Genomic DNA, 21448 nt, shown 5'->3' with positions numbered 1-21448 from the left:
CAGCCTCGGCTAGAGAAGCTGCCTTCGCGCGAAGCTGTGGCTGGATTGGGGCCGCGACTGACGCCTCCTTCCAGCTGACCGCCGTGGGGCGGGGCCCTTTGCGGAAGCGGTAGTCTTTGCAGCGGCTACAGAGGCGAGGGTTGCGCAGGAGGCAGTTGGGTTTTTGGATCCGACGCCTGGGCCGAACTGGAGCCATGGTGCAGGTCTACAACTTGCACCCGTTCGGGTCGCAGCAAGTCGTTCCTCTGAAGCAGGAACCGGCGCTCTTCTGCTGCGGCCGCGACGTGCTCCTGGTGGCCTGCGGCTCCGGCGCCTGCAAGGTGGAAGTGTTTGCGGAACTCTGTGAGCCGCTCGGCACCTTCAGTACCCTGGGCCGAGTGCTGTCCATGGCATACGGCGAAGTGGGTAAGCGCGAACCTGGCTGGAGATCCACAACAAAAAGAAAAGAAAGCAGTTCACGAACTACGGTGCCTTTTCGAAAGACCAGGCATTTCCTTCCTAAGCGAAGAATGGGCTCTCATACACCAGGCGAAGCCAGGCTTTTTATCTTGATAGGCCATACACATTTGGGGGGGGGGATTTTGTGACCTGGTGGGCAGCCTTATCAAATGATTGCTTGGGGCCCTTGATCCGTTATAAAATCATGCCAGGAAAGCACTCGACCCTTTAGGAATTAGCTGGTAGTTAGACAACATATACGTTTAATAAATAATAAACCTTTATACCAGAGGAAGGTTTCAGCAGGTTCTGACCAGTTCTGAAGAACCAGTAGCAAAAATTCTGACTGGCCCCACCCTCATCTATTCTCTGCCTCCCAAGTTCCAGCTGATCGGGAGGAAATGGGGATTTTGCAGTAACCTTCCCCTGAATTGGGGAGGGAATGGAGATTTTACAGTATCCTTGCCATGCCACACCCACCAAGCCACACCCACAGAACCAGTAGTAAAAAATTTTGAAACCCACCACTGCTTTATACTCATTTCCAGTATCTTAATAATTCCCTTTTGTTCCCCTTCATACCTTGATACTTTTTCTGGAAGGTGGAGGCATTTATAAAGTGTCTGGGGCTCATTACTGGTTCAGTGACAGGCTTGGGGGAAAAAGATGATGCTAGAGGCTGGAATTTTGCTTGCCCTATGCCAGTTTCCTATTGAATTAAATGAAGAATCAGCTAGAGAAGGAGGCCTGTTGTAAGTATGGGCTTAATACTGTCACCAGACAGCATATTGAGGATCCCCAAATGTAAACTGTAAATCATGCCTTCAAAAAGCAATCATGAGGTTTCCACAACATCAAACCTTTAGTATGAATTTTAGTGTTTGAGAATTAATGCTTAATTTGAAGGCAACCCCTCACTGTAATCACAAGTTTGTCTTTCCAGTAACTTTGAGTTTTATATTTAAGCCCAGACTTTGTCTAAGAATGCCATTCCTCCTTATTCCATACTCAATATGATCAACATGGCTATTAACAAACTACTAGAATTTTCCTATTAACTCTTCTCAGCAGACATAAAAAACAAGTCTTTCCCAATCTGTGATGTTACACAATCTTCATGTAGTAAATCAGGGTATTTTGGCTAATTATGAGAAATACAAAATTACAAAGACTGATGGCATTTAGCACATCTTCTGATGGAATTTCCGGCTAATTCAAAAACTTAGTTCACATACTTTGATTTACACACTCCTATGTTTCACTATGGCTTTTACATCTTTGGCCATGTTTTTTTCAAAATCAATTTTTGCTTTTCAGGAGATTATGTGGCCACTATTGAGGAGACACACAGCACCCTCTTCTTCCGAGTTTATGTTAACTGGAGATGCATGTCCTCTGGCAGCTCACGTGTTTGTGTGCGGATGCAAGGTCATAACCCAGAAGCTTCCTACACTGAGACGTCTAAAGAACAAATGTCAATCATAGAAATTCCTCTTTCTGATCCTCCCACATGTTTCTCCTGTTGCCCTTTATCAGGAGACCTACTGGTTGGCTGCAAGAATAAGTTAATACTATTCCACTTGAAGCATTTACTTGTGAGTGAGGATGTAAAAGTGCTTGACTTTGAACGTTCCTTAATTTTGCACATGGAGAAGTTCACCCCAACAGAAGTTGCATTTTGTGCAGGGTATGTTGCTGTCGCAGCAGAACTGGAAGTCCTTGTTTTCAAGCTACTAATTGGGGAGAAAGTAACTTCGGCTGGTAATAGCAAACAGCATATCTGTGAATCTGTAGAGTCTGAAATACCCATTAATGAAGGTCAGTATGATATTTAAAATACCCAGATCAAGACTGCTTCCCAAGATCAGTTTTCTGGTCTTGACAAAAGCAGCATGCAGTTGGCCCTCATTCAACAATCATTCTTTCTAAGTTACTACAGTGCTGAATGAGGGGAACTTCCCACCAGTCCTCATAGTTGTGGCCATTGCAGCATCCCCATAATCACATGTTTGCAATTTGGATGCTTGGCAACTAGCTTACGATTATGACATGATGGCATTCCACATTCATTGCCAGCTTCCAACAAGTAAAATCAATGGAGAAGCTGGCAGGAGGTTTCAAATGGCAATCACATGACCATGGGATGCTGCAATCATGTGAGATTCACCTAACAACGGCAACTGGGATTTCCAATATAAATCAGAGTGGAGCATGTGATGTTGTGCTTTATGACTATAGAGATTCTCAATCATCCAGGTCATGGTTGTCCCAAAGGTGCTTTTTCAAGAGGCAACTGGACTTGTTTTTCTTTGAAGACATTTTGCTTCTCATCCAAAAAGCTTCTCCAGCTTTGACTGGATGGTGGAGAATGAAAGGATTTATGTTCTTTGCAAACAGCTGGTCATTTGTGTTCTTTTAGAGAGTTGTTAACATCACTTGGAGGTTTATCTGTGTCTTCCAGGTCACCTGGGTAGTGCAAATGGGCGTAGAGCCTTCTGAAAGGACTGTGTTGTAGATTGGAGATGGATGATGTCGTATCCCTCCCCCTCTGTTGAGAGAGGGCTGTTAATTTTGACTTATACAGCCTCTGGCCCCTCTTTCAAATCAGCAGTCCTTTGTGTCCAAAATGTGGATTTTGCTGTCTTCGAGAGTGACCATTATCTTTTAAATTCAGATGGACTACTGAATCTTGTCCTGATGGTTTTTTTCTCCTATGTTGTGCCATGCATTTATGAAGTGGTTGTTTTGTTTCCCCAATGTACAGATCTGCACGTCTCACTGCATATATCACATTGCTTAGCTTGTGTCTGGGTGTTTTAGCCTTGGGGTGGACAAGCTTCTGCCTTAGTGTATTCTTGGGTTTAAAGTGTGTGTGTATGTTATATTGGCTGAAGATCCTCCTGGGCTTTTCAGATATGTGCTTTATGACTGCACTGCTTAGTGACAGCTCCAGTCCCAATTACTATTGGTAAGTGAGGACGACCTGTACAAGGTTAGGCTGGTAATGTTTCTTCTATTAATTTCTAGTCTTGAGAGTTGACATTGTATACTGACATTCTTTTCCACTTACTAAAGGTATAACAGAGGAAGTTGATCAAACTCAATCAGAATCAGATGGGTTTGTTTTCTGTCAGCAGCCCGTGGAACTTCTTGGAGAAGAAAGTAGCAAGTGTGAGATATCTGTTATTTTGGAGTCAATTAGCTTAACTGGGGAAGATTTAAATATTCAAGTGCAATATGTCCTGTACAGGTAATAAAACATTGTTTATCATTAATGAATACATTTTGTAGATATGTATTGTGCATACAATACGCAGACTATTAACAGTTCCTCTCTGAAATGCAAGCTTTCACTTTGCCCTATAAGTAGCCAGATCAAAGCAACAAATACCATCATCTAATATCACCAGTTGGCTTGATCAACATACCTGGTTTAACAATCTGTCAAGCAAATCTTAGTAACCTAGTTCATATAATATGCTCACTGCAAAGTATATTTACAGCTTATAATAAGATAAAACTAAACAAAGCATCCTCTGAATATTCGCCTTTAGTTTCTACTGTCTATGAGGAAATTACAGTTTATATAAGTATGTCAGCAGCTTACATAAAATATAAAATGAAACTTAATAAACAAAATGTTCTTTTTCAAAGCAATGGATAAATAGGCAATGTTAAAATCATCTCTGTCTATATTAATTTGTCTCTTCAGCTGTTAGGGCAGAGTACATATGTATATAGTTTTCCTCCTAGTGATGATAAAACCCCAAGCATTCTCTAAAAACTACTTACCTTGCTGGCATGATTTCCTCTCCGGTATATAGGGTTGTTCAGACTTTGAAAATGGAGCATTTCATGTCCCTTTTTCCAGCAGCAAGTACTAGCTAATATAGTGATATATTCTACTGATTATGTTGATGGCTGGCTGGGGGATTCTGGGAGTTGAAGTCCACCCAGCTTCAAGCTACCAAGGTTGAGAAACACTGCCCACGGGCATGTGATTGCATTTCAAGTGCTTGACAACTAGCTTACATTTACAATAGTTGCTGCCTCTTATGGTCATGTGATTATGGTCTGGGACTTTCCCAGCTGGCTTTCAACAAGCAAAGTCAATTGGGGAAGTCCGATTCATTTACCCACTGTGGGCTTTGCTTAACAACAAAACTGTGGTAAAAATGCTTGTAAAATTGGTCCAGACATGTGATGATTTGTATTACAACCACACTGACCTAGAGCAGAAATTTCAATTGTGAGAGGACTACTTGTAAAAAAATATTTACTAGTATTTATACTGGATCTTTTTACCTGTAGAAACTATGGTATGTAAGCCATTTATTTGGTTTCCATGTTAAATAAAAGGTAAGATAAGAAACAAAGGATGGAAACTAATCAAAGAAGATCTAACCTAGAACTAAGGAGTAATTTCCTGACAGAACAATCAACCAGTGAAATGGCTTGCCTTCAAGAGTTGTGGGTGCTCCATCACTGGAGGCTTTTAAGAAGAGACTGGACAGCCACTTATCTGGAATGGCATAGGGCCGTGATGGCGAACCTATGGCACGCGTGCCACAGGTGGCATGTGGAGCCGTATCTGTGGGCACGCGAGCATTGCCCTAGCTCAGCTCCAGCATGCATACGCATGCCGGCCAGCTGATTTTCGGCCTTCTGGGCCCAACAGAAGTCAGGAAACGGGCCATTTCCAGCCTCCAGAGAGCCTCTGGGAGGGGTGGAGAAAGCCGTTTTCGCCTTCCCCAGGCTCCAAGAAAGGCTCTGGAGCCTAGGGAGGGTGAAAAACGGGCCCACTGGGCCCACTGGTATCCTTTTTGCCTTCGCGTGCCAAAAGCATGAGGGGCATGGGGGGCATTGAATTATGGGTGTGGGCATGCATGCGCACGAGCCCCACTTTTGGCACGCGATGGCAAAAAGGTTAGTCGTCACTGGTATAGGGTCTCCTGCTTGAGCACAGGGTTGGAGTACAAGATCTCCAGGGTCCCTTCCATTCCAACTCTTGTTATTCTGTTCTAATACACCAAAGAAACAATAGGAACACCTACAATGTCTTATGTGCCAGTTTTAAGAGGTTACTTTAGAGAAAGAAAAAAAAAGCAAATTGTTAGAACTGTTAAGGAATGCTCAAAGTGGAAGTCTAGTCAGTCTTACATACTTGTTTGCTAATGCACAGAGATCTTAACAAATTTGCACCCTACTTAAATTGGATGCTCCTTCTGCAGGAGCAGTTTCCAATTCAATATGAAAGCACAAGAAATTGCATAAAGATTCCTGCAATTTCATTGTAAAAGTAGGAAACAGCTGGCTGATCTTTTCATTTGTCACTGTTCTTTGTAGGCGTTTTGCTCTTGATGTGTCCTCATTTCCTTTTTCTGTTGAAGATGCCAAACTGCACTCTCTTCAGCTGCTTCCAATACATGAATCAGGTACATTTCTGAATCTACAATATGATTATGGAAGTTGTGGAGAAATACACCCCATTTTCAATATTAGATTACTGTATGAAAGACAAAGCTATAGCTTATAATGAGGAAATATTTTCAACACATGTAATACCATATATTGATAACAAACTTTAATTTCAGTAACCTAAGAATTTGGGTCAGAGTCATATTTAAAATAGATTTTTTGTGAGAATTTCAGAATCATAAATCCAATCATAAATTGGAATACTGTGACAATTTAGAAATTTATATAAATTCAGTTGAAAGTTTCTGAGGGTTACAGTATTTTTTTTTAATGATCCATTTTGAATTCATTTTTACTTTAAAATTTCCTTTGAGTTACAGCTTGTAACATGATGTAATGAAGTTGGATGGAATAAGACAAGGATCTATTGATTATGAGAAAAGACTGTAGGAACAGTCTGTGTTGTATTCAGGCATTGTCCACTCTTTGCATCCAATTAATGGCAAGGTCCGAGGATCAGAACTCCAGTTCCTGTTGGGTTTAATGTCAAATTCATCAGTGTAATATCAGTTGGATCTTACTGAACTGGGTTGAAAATCTTGGTATCCTGGCATTTTGGTATTTTGTAATGGGATGTCAAATATGGTCTTTCCAAAAATGTCTTCATTCTATGCCATGCACATGTTAGTTTTCCAGGATATGCAAAGGTTAACTCTTAAAATTGCAGGGCTCTTGTATTCAACCCACAAAACATCTCCTAATTCATATGGTATAAATGGTAATCTAGTTTTAGATGCCCTAATGTTATTAACGGTAATTTTGCTCCAGGATCAAGCTTTGCAACATATTGTTGCACCAAGAAGCTGTCCAGTCAGTCATTTTCTTCTTCAAGAATGTTCCTATTGTGCTACCTCTTGCTTTTATTTTCTCCCATCAGAATGCCAGAATTCTGAGTCCATTAAATATACTCAATCCTCATTAGGTTGTTTGCAGGGAATTTTTCCCCTCCCTTTGGTGTTTTCCACAAGGTTTGTCTGGCTTTTGTATTTCTGTAAACTTTAGGTTCTTTAAGCCTTCTGATTTTTTTAAATATGTGGATGGCACCATTTTTGCTGTAGTTGAATTGATGTTACAGAAAGCTTGTTAGCATATATCTTCCTTCTCCAGTTTAATGGTTTCTTTCTGTGTTGAGTTACAGTGCATCATCCAGAGACACTTGGATGAGATGAATGGCCATACAAATCAAATAATATTCATTATCACCATCATCCTAAATTAGATTAGCCAAACCCCCTATAGTTCATGTATTTCAGAGTTTCTAAAGTTGTTGGATCGAGAGAAGGCTGAAGGATTGCAGCTCTTACCTAGTATCTGGTGCTAGATGTTCTCTTTTCTCTTTTTTCATCTAGGGGCTTGTGTCACGGCTAAGGAAGGAGATACAACTAAACAAGAATTCCTGAGTTTGTTTTGCTTTTTCTCTCTACCGCATGTGGCATACTTATACACAATCAATAACTTAGTGAAACTTATTTCTACCTACCAGTATTCAGAAAGATCCCAGCAAGCAGTTCTTACACCCCAGTTCCTGCATGTCATTACAAGGTATCACAATTTTATTGTCCATCATCCTTCACTGAGGTCCAGAACATTCCACCAGTGGTTCAAGTTCTGTGTTGAGAAATGGGTTGCAGAGTTTGAACACAGCTGGCCAAGAATATGTATTGATAAGAAAGCAGCATTTATTTTTGGTTCACCAAATATACAGGACAAAATTCCCCATGGTGCAACATGAAACGGGGCAGGAATTTAATGCTGGAATGAAAGAAGTTTTATTTTAGAAAATCATTCTCTAGAATCTATCTCTATCTCTAGCTGATTAGTTCAAACAATAGTTCTATATATTTCACAGTGTGTTGTGTTTACATTAATAATCATGATTGTGTTTTCTTCAACCTGATATTCTGTATTGCTTTGGCATTTTACTCTTAAAATTCTCCTGCTTGCATAGTCTTTTAGGAACTGTAGTTTCAACACATTTGCAAGGTAATATATTGGCAGTGGGCTGATGGATATATTCCAGCCTAATTTCTCTTTAATTTTTCCACTTAGCAACAACCTGCAGTGCTTTACAGTGAGATGCAGTGCAGTAGCAGCTCGGAATCAAGACCCCTACATTGATACAACATTAAAGGTGCTCTAATTCATTTCTGAGATTAGCTTTGTAGGCAACCTTTTGGCAGCTGTTGACCTCATTTAACATTTCTTTAGGGCAAGAGTCATGGTGAGCACCACCCTGACTCTTGTCCTTCCAAGGATCCAAAATAGAAGCTCTTCTATTCCTCTAGACAAGACCAGGGTTGTTCTGGTTTAATAAGTTTGTATGGGGATGGGGGTAGTCCAGAGGACAACGGAGAGAAAAATGATATGGAGATTGGCTTCCAAAAGATGGGGTGGCACACATAGACCAAACAATAAAAAAATATGTGTCATTTTCTAGAGTAATTATCCAGGAATGATAACCAGATGAAATATAGCAAAGACTGTCAAAATTCAATCAAGGATGAAAAAAACCAAGACAATCCTATTAAGTCCAAAGGATAAGTTGTAAAGTAGATCCAGAGAGCCGGGCAGGTCTAGAGAACCAGATGAGGTAGTCATGAAAGAGGAGAGCAAGGCTATTTTTGTGATTAGGCTGTTTCAATGAACAATTCAGCCTCCATCCCAGCCTGTTGATATGTTACAGATGTACAAGGGGAAAGGCTTTAGAACAGTGTTTCTTTGAACTATTTCTTTGAATAGTCAGCAACTATTAAGATATGTCAGGACTCCAGCATACTGGCTGGGGAATTCTGTGAGTTGAAGTTCACACATCTTAACGTTGCTGAGGTTAAGAAAACCTCAAACACTGCTTTAGAGGTAGCATTGACTAGCTGTGGGATGGCTTCATGGTTAAGATGAAAATGAAGTTTGAAGAGTTCCAAGATGGGCACAAAAAGAGCAAAGCTAATATAAAGTGATGTGCATTTCAACAGAAAAATCCTAGCTTCATCAGCCTATTTGAGAAATTTGAGCTGCCAGTATCTGATCAAGGAAGTTATCTTGATTAGATAGTTCAGTGAAAAGTAATTTAAACCCCATTGGGTCTTTTTTCCAGTAAATATCTCTTGGAACACAGATGTCTGGATATCATTCCACTCTCATTGGGTAGCATTTATATTAGAAGTGTTCAGAAGCACTCCTAATTTACTATATGCCTGAATGGTGTTTAAAAATGCAAGTGAATTATTAGGAAAACAAAATGAAATAAAATATCCTTGTAAATATATATATAATTGTACCATCATCACACTTCATAAAGCTATTATTAGAAGCCCACAAAGATTTAAAAAACTTTAAAGTAATAAACCTTGAGCTGATTTTATTACCCGGTTTGGGGAGATTTTTTTTTTATTCATTTATTTGAGATACCACCTGATTTTCAGTGACACTGGAAGCAACTTTTAAGGATCAGGTGGTTGGATGAAGCGATTGGCCAACTTGGGATGCCTTGAGGTCACAAATGGGTGCTGGAGGATGCCAAGTGATCCATTTTCTGTTCTAGAGAATTTAAAGATATAATAATGTAAAGATACACTGTTTCTTCACAGGCTTGTCCCCCTGTGTCGCTTGATGTTTGTACCTTGAGGATGCAGCTTTTTATAGGACTGAAAGCCATCTCTCACTTCAAACACCATATCATCATTTTGACAAAAGCAGATTCTGAGGACTTTCTCGAGAAAAAAACACTTAAACGAAGACTCCTGTAAGTATAAAGGTTTTGAGTTTTGGGGGTGGTGGGGTGGTGGCAAGATTTTGATGTTTGGGGTCAGAAGGAGGTCACTCAGCAGCTGATCATTTTGAGCATATATTCTTGCCTTTCTATTACTATTGAAAGAATTCTAAAATAGCTGACAAAATGATTACAGTTGTAAATTTAAAATTCACAAGTGCCTATGTATCCTTTCAGTTACCGAAAGACTGATAACACCAAACCCAAGGCTCCCCCAGAATCTGAACCTGGTTGGAATTTGTATATTGTGAACACAACTTCAACTCTCCAACTCTACAGAGAAATGGTACTATACTATTCTGCATTTATTTTATTGACTTATAGGAATGGAATGATGTACTGTGTCATAACATAAACCTGAAAGTGACCCCTTTTTCTGCTTTAGGTAGACTACAGCAAGACCTATGAAAACGTAAGAACAGAGAGTTGTATTCATCTCTTAAGTGAGGCTCATTTGCTAGTCAGAACAGCTTTAATGGATCCTGCTCTGAAAGACTTGGATGAGAAGGAACCTCTACTAGCAGCATTTCATGAGAGTTGTGCTCTTCTTGGAGACTGTTACAGCAGGTTTGAATATTTTGTGCAAGAAAAATCTTTATTCAGATCATATCAGGGAGGGAATTATACTGGGAACTTAATTGGAGAATTGTCTTCTTAAAGACCATGCACTCCCTTAGAGGCCACCATAGTAGGTTAGCACTACTAAGTTCCAGGGGTAAAATGCTACTGGTTCACTACGGGTCGGGCAAACCAGTAGTAAAAAAAGCTATTGGTTCGCCCAAACTGGTAGTTAAAAAAAGCTACTGGTTCCTCTGCCGGAACCAATATTTCCAACAATCAGCTGTCCCGCGCGGTTTAGCTTTGCTAGAAAGCAGGAAATCCTGCTTTCTAGCAAAGCTAAATCGCGTAGCACAGCTGATCCCCCCCCTCCGCTGTTCTACTTACCTTCGCAAGCCTCCTTTTGGTGCGTACTGCGCATGCATGCACATGCAGCATATGTTTGGTGCACACCATGCACACGGTGCCCATGCACAGCCAGCAAACCGGTAGCAAACCAGTTCAGATTTCACCACTGCTATGTTTATGTCTTAAAGAAGATGAAGTAACCCATCTACATCTTCAGCTTAGCTAACAGAAAGTAGGGGAGAATAGGTCAGCCCAAGATATGTATATATTATGTATATCTATATGTTATCACATATACATCCACTGTGTGTGTGTGTGTGTACACTAATGGAGGATTCCAACTGATTTGAACTGCAAGTCCCATAATCTTTAATGATAGCAGAAAATGGGAGTTGTAGTCAATTCATTTCGAGAATGCAGAATGTCTAGGAAAATAAAGGACTTTGCAATAATTCTCCCAGTCCACACCTTTTTGCTTGTTTTATATAGGATATGATTAAGAAGCAGCTTGAACTTCTGCTTTCAACTGCCCACATTTTTATTTTTTAAAAAGCAATTTTATTAAGTTATAGAGTATTATAAAATACAAAAGTAAATAGAAGAGCAGTGAGGGGGGAGGGGGAAGGGGGGAAGGGAGGAAAGTTGGGGGGAGGGAGATAAAGAAGTATTGACTTCCGACTCGCTCTGTTACAGTAAAATAAGGCATTAACATCAAATCACAGCTTTTTGCTTTTGCATAATAGTATGAACAAGTCATTTCTATAAAGATCTATCAGTCTAATCTGTAAAACCCAAAGTCAGAGTTACATTCTTTCCCACATCAAGCACGAAGTTCAGAAGCAGTTTCCATGTGGAAACAAAAGTACTTATGTTCTTTTCTTTAATCAAAGTAGTCAGCCAACTCCATCAACTTCTGCAACCATTCTTCCATGGTAGGAATCGAAGTGTCCTTCCATCCCACATTTTTATTGAAAGGAGTCTTCTCTTATATACCAGAACAATATACACAGAACTTCAGAAGCTTCATAGTTAACCTAGCACGGATCTTGTCTTCATCTTCTTCTCTGCTTCTATTCTCCAGCTCTTTTTCCCTAATTTTGTACTGTGGTCTGTACTTGATTATTTTAAGAGCATATGCTAAATTTGAAGAGAAAGTATGAAGTCTGAAATTTCCCAATCTAATGGTTGAACTTAATATTCTGTAAGTTATTTTCCATATCTTGGTTTCCTCCAGTGGTCTTTGAATTACAGTTTCTCGAATTCCCAGTTAGTATTAAAGTAAAATCACTACTTTAGAGATTGTGGATGAGATAAACAGCCTGGAAAAGACTAAAATTTAAATCACCTAAGAAATTTTTTGAATGAGCTAAATTAGAGACCCATTTATGAAAAATAGCATGTTCTCTTCCTGCAAAATAAATCTGATCTGCTAGCTATGTGCCTGTAGTTTCAGCACAAGACTATCATAAGGCCAACTCTAATTTTAGTTACCCATACAGAGAAGATGTTTGTTTTATTAAAGTGCTTGTATTAAATGGGTTTTAATGTCTTTTTTGTTGACTTCTATGCTTTCAGGTTTGACACTAAAGACTTCCATCTTGCACTCCCTTACTATAAAATGTCCAGCCTTTCTATATCTGACATTCTGAAGCGAGTAACATTTGAAGATAAAACACAGAAGTATGAAAAAGGTTTTATATTCTACTTGCAGCATTCCTTGTATGAAGACATAGATGAAAAGCTAAATGAAGTAAGATGATGGATTTCTTTGGTTGTCCTTTCTCCATAAGAAGGTTCATGTCTTGTGTTGACTCTTGTCTTCCATTCACAACAATGAACAGAGTCAACAGAGTAAATCAAACATTTAAGAAAATTAGTGGGACTAGCTTCTGTTACTGTTGGCCACCAGATTGTTAAATAAATATTCAGGGAAACTGCAACTACAGTGTTTCTTCAGAAATTAGACCTGCTGAACTTAATCCTTGGTAAGTGGATTTAGGATCGCAACCTTAAACAGAGAATAGGTTTGCTGTTATACACTGAGAAGCTATAGTTCTCCTGTGCCACATATAAAAGAAAGCCAGTTCAGGGTAGAGCTATGCCTTGACTTATGACCTGTCACTTAGTGACCATTTGAAATTACTTTTAACTTTTTTTATTTTATTATATAAAATATAAAATACAAAAAGAAAAGAAGAAAAGAAATTAAGGGCAGGAAAAGAGGGTGTGGAATACAAGGGGGAAGAGAAAAAGAAAGAAAAGGAGGCATTAGCTTCCAACTCTTCCTAACTCAGTACAAGATAAACACACTCCAGCCTCAACTTTTTGCTTTTACACATTAATATATAACTAGCCATTTCTATAACTCCAAATCTTTCTAATCAACAAAACCAAGATCAAAGTTTCATTTTTTTTTCTTCACAAGCAGAAATTCCAGAAGTGATATCCATACAAGAAACAGTTTTTCTTTAAACTGGTACATCATTTTCTTTTACTTTCTCTTAATACAGGTACTCTCAAATACATTTTCAATAGTTTTTGCTTACTTTAAGAGTTACTTAAGCATTATATGTGCATGTGTTTAAAAAATACATTTTCAAATTTTTAGTTAAACCTTTCAGTTGCACATACCAGGCAGAGAAAAATGCATCCTGATTCCAGTTAACTCATTAAGTTTAAGTCACTCCTTCCAGCTTATCTTCATGGAGTAAAATCTTTTTCTTCTCTGGAAATATCAAAAACTTGTAGTCCTTTCTTTTTATCACGAAATCCTCAACCTTGTTAATGTCCTTAAAGAAAAAGTCCTAAATTTGTCTTCTTTTTTCGCCACTCTTCTTTCAGTTGTGTTGAGATGTTTACATTTGAACCATAATAGTGAGGGTGAAAATGAAAGTTAAATATCCAGTTCTTCCCAGGCTGCGATATACTCCTCTGCATCTTCAGCAGTTTGGTAACCTTCTCCACATGTTTTCATCTCAAAAATTCTTTGACAGGATTTTTTATCATCAGAGAGCAATTGGCCCACAAATTGGCATATTTTATTTAGAGATCTTTCAAATATATATCTAATACTTTGCTCCACGGCCTTGGCTTCCTCTTTTAGTCAGAATGGACACCCAAAAATGTACTTGACCCTGATTTGGAATTGCAGTGGCCACTTACCCACCTCCCTACGGTCATGTGATCATATTTTGGGTACTCGGACATATTTATGGCTGTTTGTAGTATCCCATGATCATGTCACTGATATATGGCTTCCCCTCCCCTGAAAACCCGTGTTTACTTCCATTTCCATTTCAAATGTCCACTGTGGACAATGGATTTGCTTAACAACCACAGATTTGCTTAACAACCATGGTGATTTGCTTAATGAAAAAAATATCATAAAATCAAATTGATCATTTGATGACCTGTTTAACAACCAGCATGAATTATAACTGTAATTCTGGGTTCAATTGTGGTTGTAAGTTGAGGATCACCTATGGTATATGGTTAAGGCACTTGGCTAGAAACCAGGAGACTATGAGTCCTAGTCAGTGGTGGGATTCAAATAATTTAACAACCGGTTCTCTGCCCTAATGATTTCTTCCAACAACCAGTTCACCAAACTGCTCAGAAAGTTAACAATTGGTTCTCCCAAAGTGGTGCAAACTGGCTGAATCCCACCACTGGTCCTAGTCCTGTCTTAGCAACAAAACCAGCTGGGAGACCTTGAGCCAATCACTCTCTCTCAGCCTTAGGAAGTATGCAATGGCAAATCCTTTCTGAAATCTTGTCAGGAAACTACAGGGACTGACACAGGCAATTGCCAGGAGCCAAGACTCACTTGAAGGCATCAAAAATAAAAATCATTCTTGATAAGTCTATTTCCTGATCACATGACCTATCTCAAAAGACTGACAGTTGTCAGGGATATCTTTGAGAGTGTTTCTTCTCCCACCATGGCAAGGATTTCCCAGAGTAGTTTATATTCTGGTAAATGGCTGTAATTGGCCAAGGCATTCCTGACTCTGCAAGTCTCCTTTGACAATTCTGTGAATCTTGTTGTTTTATTATGACCTTTTAGAGAGTTTGATAACCGCTGATTACATTTATGCCTTGTGTTATAAATAAGAGCGTAACAAAAACTAGATTTATATATCTGTTTGCGTTTTTAGGATGTGGCTGCAAAAGTGCTTCAGATATTCCACCGTGCTGAGCCAAACCAGATACCCCACATCCTCTGCAGTCCTTGCATGAAAAATGTGTGCCCTGAAATGGCAATGGAGTATCTGGAATTGATAGAAAAGATGGCGCCGTCTTTTCTGGTGACATTGGTCAAGGCTTCAGTGGCTCTGAAAAAGGGGAATCGGGATAGATGTAAAAAGGAGCTGGACAGCCAAGCAGAGGTACATATCATTGGGGGATACATATCATACATACATACATACATACATACATACATACATACATACATACATACATACAATTACAGCACAATAGAGGCATATATTTTTGCAGGGTTTTTTTTTTAAACAAATTGAAAAAATTAGAATTAGCTACCATTCAAAATATAGAGTGGAATCCACCAGCTAGATCTTGTATTTTATCTGCAGATGAAATTGGTATGTGGTTTTATTCGGGAGCCAAGACTTCTAAAACAGCACATTAAAGAACAGATGTTCCCAACTGAACTTGCTTTGTACCTCAAAGAGACCAGACCTGGATTTCTCCTAGCTTCATTATTGGCTTTACATGAGAATAATAAAATGGAGCTGGAAGAAGCAGGCTCTTATATCAAGGTTTGTTGTGCAACATATTTTGTTCCTTTTATTTATATATTTATTTAGAGAATTTATATGGCCGCCTACTCACTCATAGGTGGCTTTTAAGCAATAAAAATATAGTATAGAAAATAAAATAAAATAAAATAAAAAACATAGCTCCTACCCCCCACTCCTTATAGTTAAGAACTGCAAAAATAGTTCTATTTCCAGTCTGCAGATTTTATGATTAAAGGATATAATATATAAAAGTTGGAGTCATTTTTTCTTCCTACTCTACCAAAGAGAAATATAAAGAATTCAATAGTCTTAATTCATGTAAAAGATAATTAATACAGCCAAAGGTTGATTTGAATTGCTGTCACTGGGAAGCATGGCTTTTAATGGGAAAATAGCATGCAATTGAACGTTATAAAAGCAATAACAATTTTAAGTGTGGATTTTTTTTCTGGGAAAATACATCCATTCTTCCCTAATTTTGTACTATAGCTGAATGTAATAGTTTGATTCATGCATATCAGTTAACCAAAGTAAGGCTTGTTTGCAGTTCATCATTCACTTTGGAATTAAAGTGAAGAATTTAAAGCTTAGCAGTATTTAAAACAAGCTGATTGAACACTGGAACAATCTTGGATAGCCAGTGACCTCCACAGCTTTTGAGGGGAAAAGAACTGCAGTGGTGGACAGTGCAAGTAATTCCTTCTTTTTATATTTTTGGAATGCAGATGCTGAGTGGTAAAAATGAAGATGCTGTTCCCCAACTCTTGGTAGACTTCTGGGAAGCTTTGCTTGTAGCATGTACTCAGGAAGAGGTTGCACAGAAGTTGCATTTTAAACTTGCTACACAGTATATTTGGAGACTTTCCAGGAAAGAGCTTCCTGACACTGAGCCTCTAAAAACTACTGAAGATTTGGTAAAGAACTTTGGATAGGGAAGAGAGACACTGCATAACTGGATGAGCCAAGGCTTGAATAGCAATAGCAATTCTTGACTTATATACAGCTCCATAGTGCTTTACAACACACTCTGAGTGGTTTACAGAGCCAGCATATTTAGTTAGTTAGTTTGTCAAACATGTACGAGATAACAGCTATAAGTATAAACATGGATATGAACATAGGAAATGGGTACTAATAAATGGGGACAGTAGGTCAGGGACAAGAAGCACGTTGGTGCGCTTATGCACGCCCTTTACACACTTCTTAGGAATGGTGTGAGATCCACAGTAGACAGTTTAAGATTAAAGTTATGGGGATTTGAGGATGTAACAACAGAGTCAGATAGTGCATTCCAGGCATTGAGTCAGATAGTGCATTCCAGGCATTGACCACTCTGTTGCTGAAGTCGTATTTTCTGCAATTGAGTTTGGAGCAGTTTACTTTGAGTTTGTATATATTGTTTGCTTGTTTATTATTGCAGTTGAAGCTGAAGTAGTCATTGACAGGTAGGATGTTGTAGTAGATAATTTTGAGTACTACGCTTAGGTCAGACCGTAGGCGGCTTAGTTCTAGGTTGTCCAAGCCCATAATTTCAAGCCTGGTAGCATAAGGTATTCTATTGTGAGCAGAGAAGTGGAGGACTCTTCTCGCTCAATTGTATTAATGTCCGATGTACAGTCTGGATACACAATAATCTGGGTCCTCATTTTACCAACCTCAGAGGGATGGAAGGCTGAGTCAACCTTGAGCCAGTCTCGATTGAACTCCATTCTAACCACTATGCCATCATTTCTTATTTTCCTACAATGTCAACTGTATTAGAGATTTCTGTAGCATGGGCAGCACAGAGAGTACAATATCCTGTGATCTTACTAATATAGCCAAGGGAAATTGGGCTGGGTAATTCTTTGCAAAGTTTAATTTGAGAAAAAAAATGATATATTAAATCCTCAAATATCAGCAATAGAGAATACTTAAGAGAGTTGATACTGTTATGAAATTGTTATTTACCTGTCTAAATGCACAATTAAAAATATTTAATCATTAAAGGCCTTGCATTTCTTAAGAAAATAGTGCAGTTTCAAATGGTAGGTTATTGTGATTATTTTTAAATTAAGTAAAGATGGCTATCTTTGCAGTAAATGTTAAATGGGATTAGAAACCTGAATGTAAACATGCTTGCAGTGCAAATGACTGTCTTTGTTTTTTTACAATATCTTTTGTTTGGTTCTTTCAGATAAATTCCTGCAGTGATTATGGACTTATATTTTCTTGGATTATATTCATGATGTCGTTAGTACCTCTTCCTGATTGGAATTCATGTGATGACCTTTCAAAATTACAAGTATGACATATGTTCACACACATGATCGATCTCCCTCCCTCCCTCCCTCTCTCTCTCTCTTTTTCTCACTCACTCACTCACTCACTTGGAATTATGAAAATACTCTTGGGAGCCTTTGACATCTGTGCAAGTGTGAAGATAAGTTGCTCATTTTTTTCCATTTTGGTGTCACTTTCCATACCTAATATATCTATTCTCCTGTTCTTTCTGCAGTCTCTCTTATGCAGTCCATCCTTCAGAATATCTTCCATTCTCCCATTTGTGAAGAATATTCCAGAAGATTCTATTTCTGGTCTGAGCATACATGTTCTTTGTGATACATGTTTAAGACAGCATGAAGCAGCTATTGACAAACTTCTGGATAGGTGCCCTGAAGCTGTCATACCTTATGCCCAGCATGAGTTGAGGGATGAACATCAGGTGAGTGTTAATAATCATAGCTCCCTGACACTTTTTTCCCTGTCCTCCTAAAACACAAACTGCAGTTTCATTTTAGTACCCTGTTTCCCCCAAAATAAGACATCCCCTGATAATAAGACCAATTGGGCTTTTGAGCACATGGCAATAAGGCCAAGCGCTTATTTCAGGGTTCAAAAAAATATAAGACAGGGTCTTATTTTCGGGGGAACACTGTAGTTTTACAAGATTGTTTTAAATCAGTTCTTCATGTAATTTTATTGTACCATAATCTAGTCAATGGTTTTAAAACTCTGAGCAAAGTGACCCCATTATATTGAATGTGGGAAGTGCTTAATTTCTATTTTGTTAAAATGGTGAAGTGGCTATACTTAGCAGAACACGCGGTGCAAAATTTTGAAGATTATAAAGTATTATTTATTGTTTCCTCAATGTAGTTTCCCCAGCCAGGCATTTGCTTGCCTTACCATATCTCATACTGTAAAGTGATTGTGTTGTCCTGAAATATAAACATATGGCCTTGATACTTGTTGGCTGTATAAATTGTGCAAGAGTTTCTTAACAATAACCACATATGTAGGTTATGCTGACAATAGACCATAGATATATGGAAGTAATAATAATAATAATAATAATAATAATAATAATAATAATAATAATAATAATAATAATAATTTTATTTCTATACCGCCCTTCTCCCGAAGGACTCAGGGCGGTGTACAGCCAATTTAAAAACACAGGACACAACAATAATTAAAAATTAAAATAATTAAATAGATATGGCCGATTTAAAACCCCAAAAATTAAAATACCCCAATTTAAAATTATTATATTGACAGCCCTGCCTGGCGGAACAACAGGGTCTTCAGTGCGCAGCGAAACACCCGGAGGTCGGAGATCTTACGTATTTCCGTATATTGGGTTACTAACCCTGTGTACATTTTAAGCATCAGCAGGAAATTCTAACCTTGCCCAACGTCAGTTGTTATGTGTCCATACTTCTTAAATTTCCTAACCAGTAGAATCAACAGGCCATTGGATTGAAAAAAACTAGTCCAGGCAATGCTCTCTGACAGTTTTAGCACTAAAATGAAAATGGAGCAATATAATTATGAGGGGTCCTTGCTTGTTTTCTTGCATATGTTTCATTACCCAAACTAGGTAACATCATTAGTGCTAGTCACTGTATGTGTTCCATTTAGAAAGACAGTGTCTTTTTAGACCCTTAGAATAACTACCCTGAGGTCCTGAATTATTCCAATAATTTAGGTAAGAGACAAGATGATAAATAATATTTATCATCAGTCTTTAGCAGTTACCACAGGCTGTTGAGCACCACTCCCCTTGCCCTATGCTCTGCGGCATTTTGAATGGCACTGGAGCTCGCTCGCATCCCACTTCATTGGTTGATAGATCTTGAACCTCTCCTGAACAAATCACATCTTGAACACAGAGCAGCAAGTCTGGCCTATTCAAAGGTTTTCAATTTAACATGTTCACTGCCATGCTTTTATGAGTAAATATAAACAGCAGCAGAAGAAGAGTTGTATTCCTTTAAGAATAACACTCTGGATTTTCTACCTGGATTTTGTTTTCTGACTGGCTTTAGGCTTTATGGTGGAACAAACTTCTTCCTGAACTCTGTAAACGAACCAGACATGTTGGTGAAAACTATCCTGTATTTCTGTCATCACTGCAAGGTAACAAAATGAGTTTTTATAGAACAGCAGAAATGTAGAGCTTTTGCAGTACATGGAATAGCCTTTTGCTCTCAAGAGGATTTTGTGGAGTGTTTACAGTTTAGTCACTAAATTGAAGAACTGGATTTCAGTGCAAATCACATATTTTTTGTTAGATGCAGACTACAAGCAACAATCTTCAAGGAACAACGTTTGCTCATTCATTTATTAATTAAAATTTTACACCCCCCATCTTATCTACGTTAAAAGTTGGCGGAGATACAGGTAGTACTCAACTTATGCCACAATTGGAACCAGAATTTCTGTTGTTAAGCAAGGCAGTTGTTAAGTGAGTTGCACCCAATTTTGCTATCTTTTTTGCCACAATTGTTAAGCAAATCAGTATAGCTGTTAAGTGAATCAGGCAATTGTTAAACGAATCCGGTTTCCTGCCCCCATTGACTTTCCCAGAAGATGGCTGGGAAGGTAACAAATGCTATAAGCCTGATTGCTTTATAGCAATCAGGATGCTATAAGTATATGTTGGTTGCCAAGCTCTCAAGTTTTGATCACTTGACTGATGCTATGGCGGTTATAAGTGCAAGGATCACTTTTTTCAGTGCTGTTGTAACTTCAAGTGATCAATAAATGAATGGTTGTAAGATTAGAATTATTTTTACTCAGGAGTATTAAACACGATGTTTGTATTCTTTTTGTCCAGAAACATTATCAGTCATTGCCACAGCACTGGAATTGAGAGACTTCCTTAATGTTTTACCTGAAGATGGGAATGCAGCGTTCTTCTTGCCCCACTTGCTTCAGTGCAGCAGGAGATTGGTGACTTAAATATAAGGAGAAGCATCTGCTATCTTGGATTGGTCTTTTGGGGTGCAAAGTTACTCAAATGAACAGAACTTCATGATGCAACTATTAATGTAACACTCTAAATGCTGGATATTCCAGGCATATTCCCATGTACATGGGAAAAGTAGGGTTGGATGGACCTCTTAAAGATTGTCATTTGATCTGTGGTAGCAGTACAGTACAGGTAAACTGGTGATTCTCAGCCTTGGCAGCATGAAGATGTCTGGACTTCAACTCCTAGAGCTCAGAAACACTGAGCTAAACAGATAGGGGAGATGTTGATTATATGCATCCTCAGACCCCCACCCCTAGCCTCTTCTATTTTAAACTTTGAAGCTTCCTAAAGAGCGCTGCAAAAAAAATATCAATGACTCTAGATTATTTTGGTGAGAGATGAAATAGAATTAGTGCATTAAGCCTGTATAAAAGTAAACCATGCCCCTCAAGCAGGTGATAACTGGGCCAAAACCTTCTTCCCTATTCTCCCTCTATTGTAACACACCTTATCCTTGCTGCTTGGTATAGGTTTTAGAAAAGTTCCATCACTCTAAACTGCTGGTGGTGCATGTGAGCTGACTAGAAATCACATAAAGTTGCGAAGGGGCCTTTCTAAGTAACTATTTAGTGCAATTGTCATTCAGGGCTTTTACCTAACCATCAGTCCTAATGTGAGATGTTTAACTTATTCAATAGAAATATTTGTTTCTCACAGCTGCTAGGACAGAGAAAAGAACAATTTCATAAGAATTCTAAGAAGAGCCAGAAATAGTTTCAGAAGATTGGCTCCCGTGCAGACTATTTGTGTTGCAAACAATGAGTTTCTTCAAGTTTTCTAAAGCTGAATTAGATT

The 21448-nt window shown here is 38.5% G+C and overlaps 1 protein-coding gene across 2 annotated transcripts; it reads left to right on the top strand.

Annotated features, from left to right (window-relative positions):
• Positions 1–194: 194 nt before the first annotated feature.
• On the top strand, positions 195–21341 carry HPS3 (HPS3 biogenesis of lysosomal organelles complex 2 subunit 1). Of its 2 annotated transcripts, XM_070946354.1 has the most exons (17): positions 195–405; positions 1756–2256; positions 3514–3688; positions 5785–5873; positions 7266–7458; positions 7966–8047; positions 9504–9658; positions 9863–9971; positions 10071–10252; positions 12167–12341; positions 14749–14979; positions 15187–15372; positions 16080–16268; positions 17531–17638; positions 17852–18058; positions 19665–19755; positions 20456–21341. In XM_070946354.1, exons 1-17 carry the CDS (start codon positions 195–197, stop codon positions 20578–20580), a joined length of 3009 nt encoding a protein of 1002 aa, XP_070802455.1. In that variant the 3' UTR covers positions 20581–21341. The 2 variants fall into 2 exon arrangements, with proteins under 2 accessions (XP_070802455.1, XP_070802456.1); XM_070946355.1 differs by lacking the exon at positions 1756–2256.
• Positions 21342–21448: the final 107 nt, after the last annotated feature.

The sequence above is a fragment of the Pituophis catenifer genome, unplaced genomic scaffold (assembly GCF_029215685.1).
Source record: "Pituophis catenifer annectens isolate HBS135680 unplaced genomic scaffold, rPitCat1.0.hap2 SCAF_6, whole genome shotgun sequence".
NCBI lineage: Eukaryota > Metazoa > Chordata > Lepidosauria > Squamata > Colubridae > Pituophis > Pituophis catenifer.
Note: the sequence above shows the minus strand (reverse complement) of the source record. Positions and strands in the feature narration are given on the sequence as shown.

What these genes read in the sequence shown, in the direction of transcription:
- HPS3 (XM_070946354.1), top strand. Translation starts at nt 195, where the DNA reads ATGGTGCAGGTCTACAACTTGCACCCGTTCGGGTCGCAGCAAGTCGTT. An exon ending in ACACTTAAACGAAGACTCCT is followed by an intron (nt 9,659 to 9,862) that starts GTAAGTATAAAG and finishes GTATCCTTTCAG; the next exon opens with TTACCGAAAGACTGATAACA. An exon ending in AGTTGAGGGATGAACATCAG is followed by an intron (nt 18,059 to 19,664) that starts GTGAGTGTTAAT and finishes GACTGGCTTTAG; the next exon opens with GCTTTATGGTGGAACAAACT.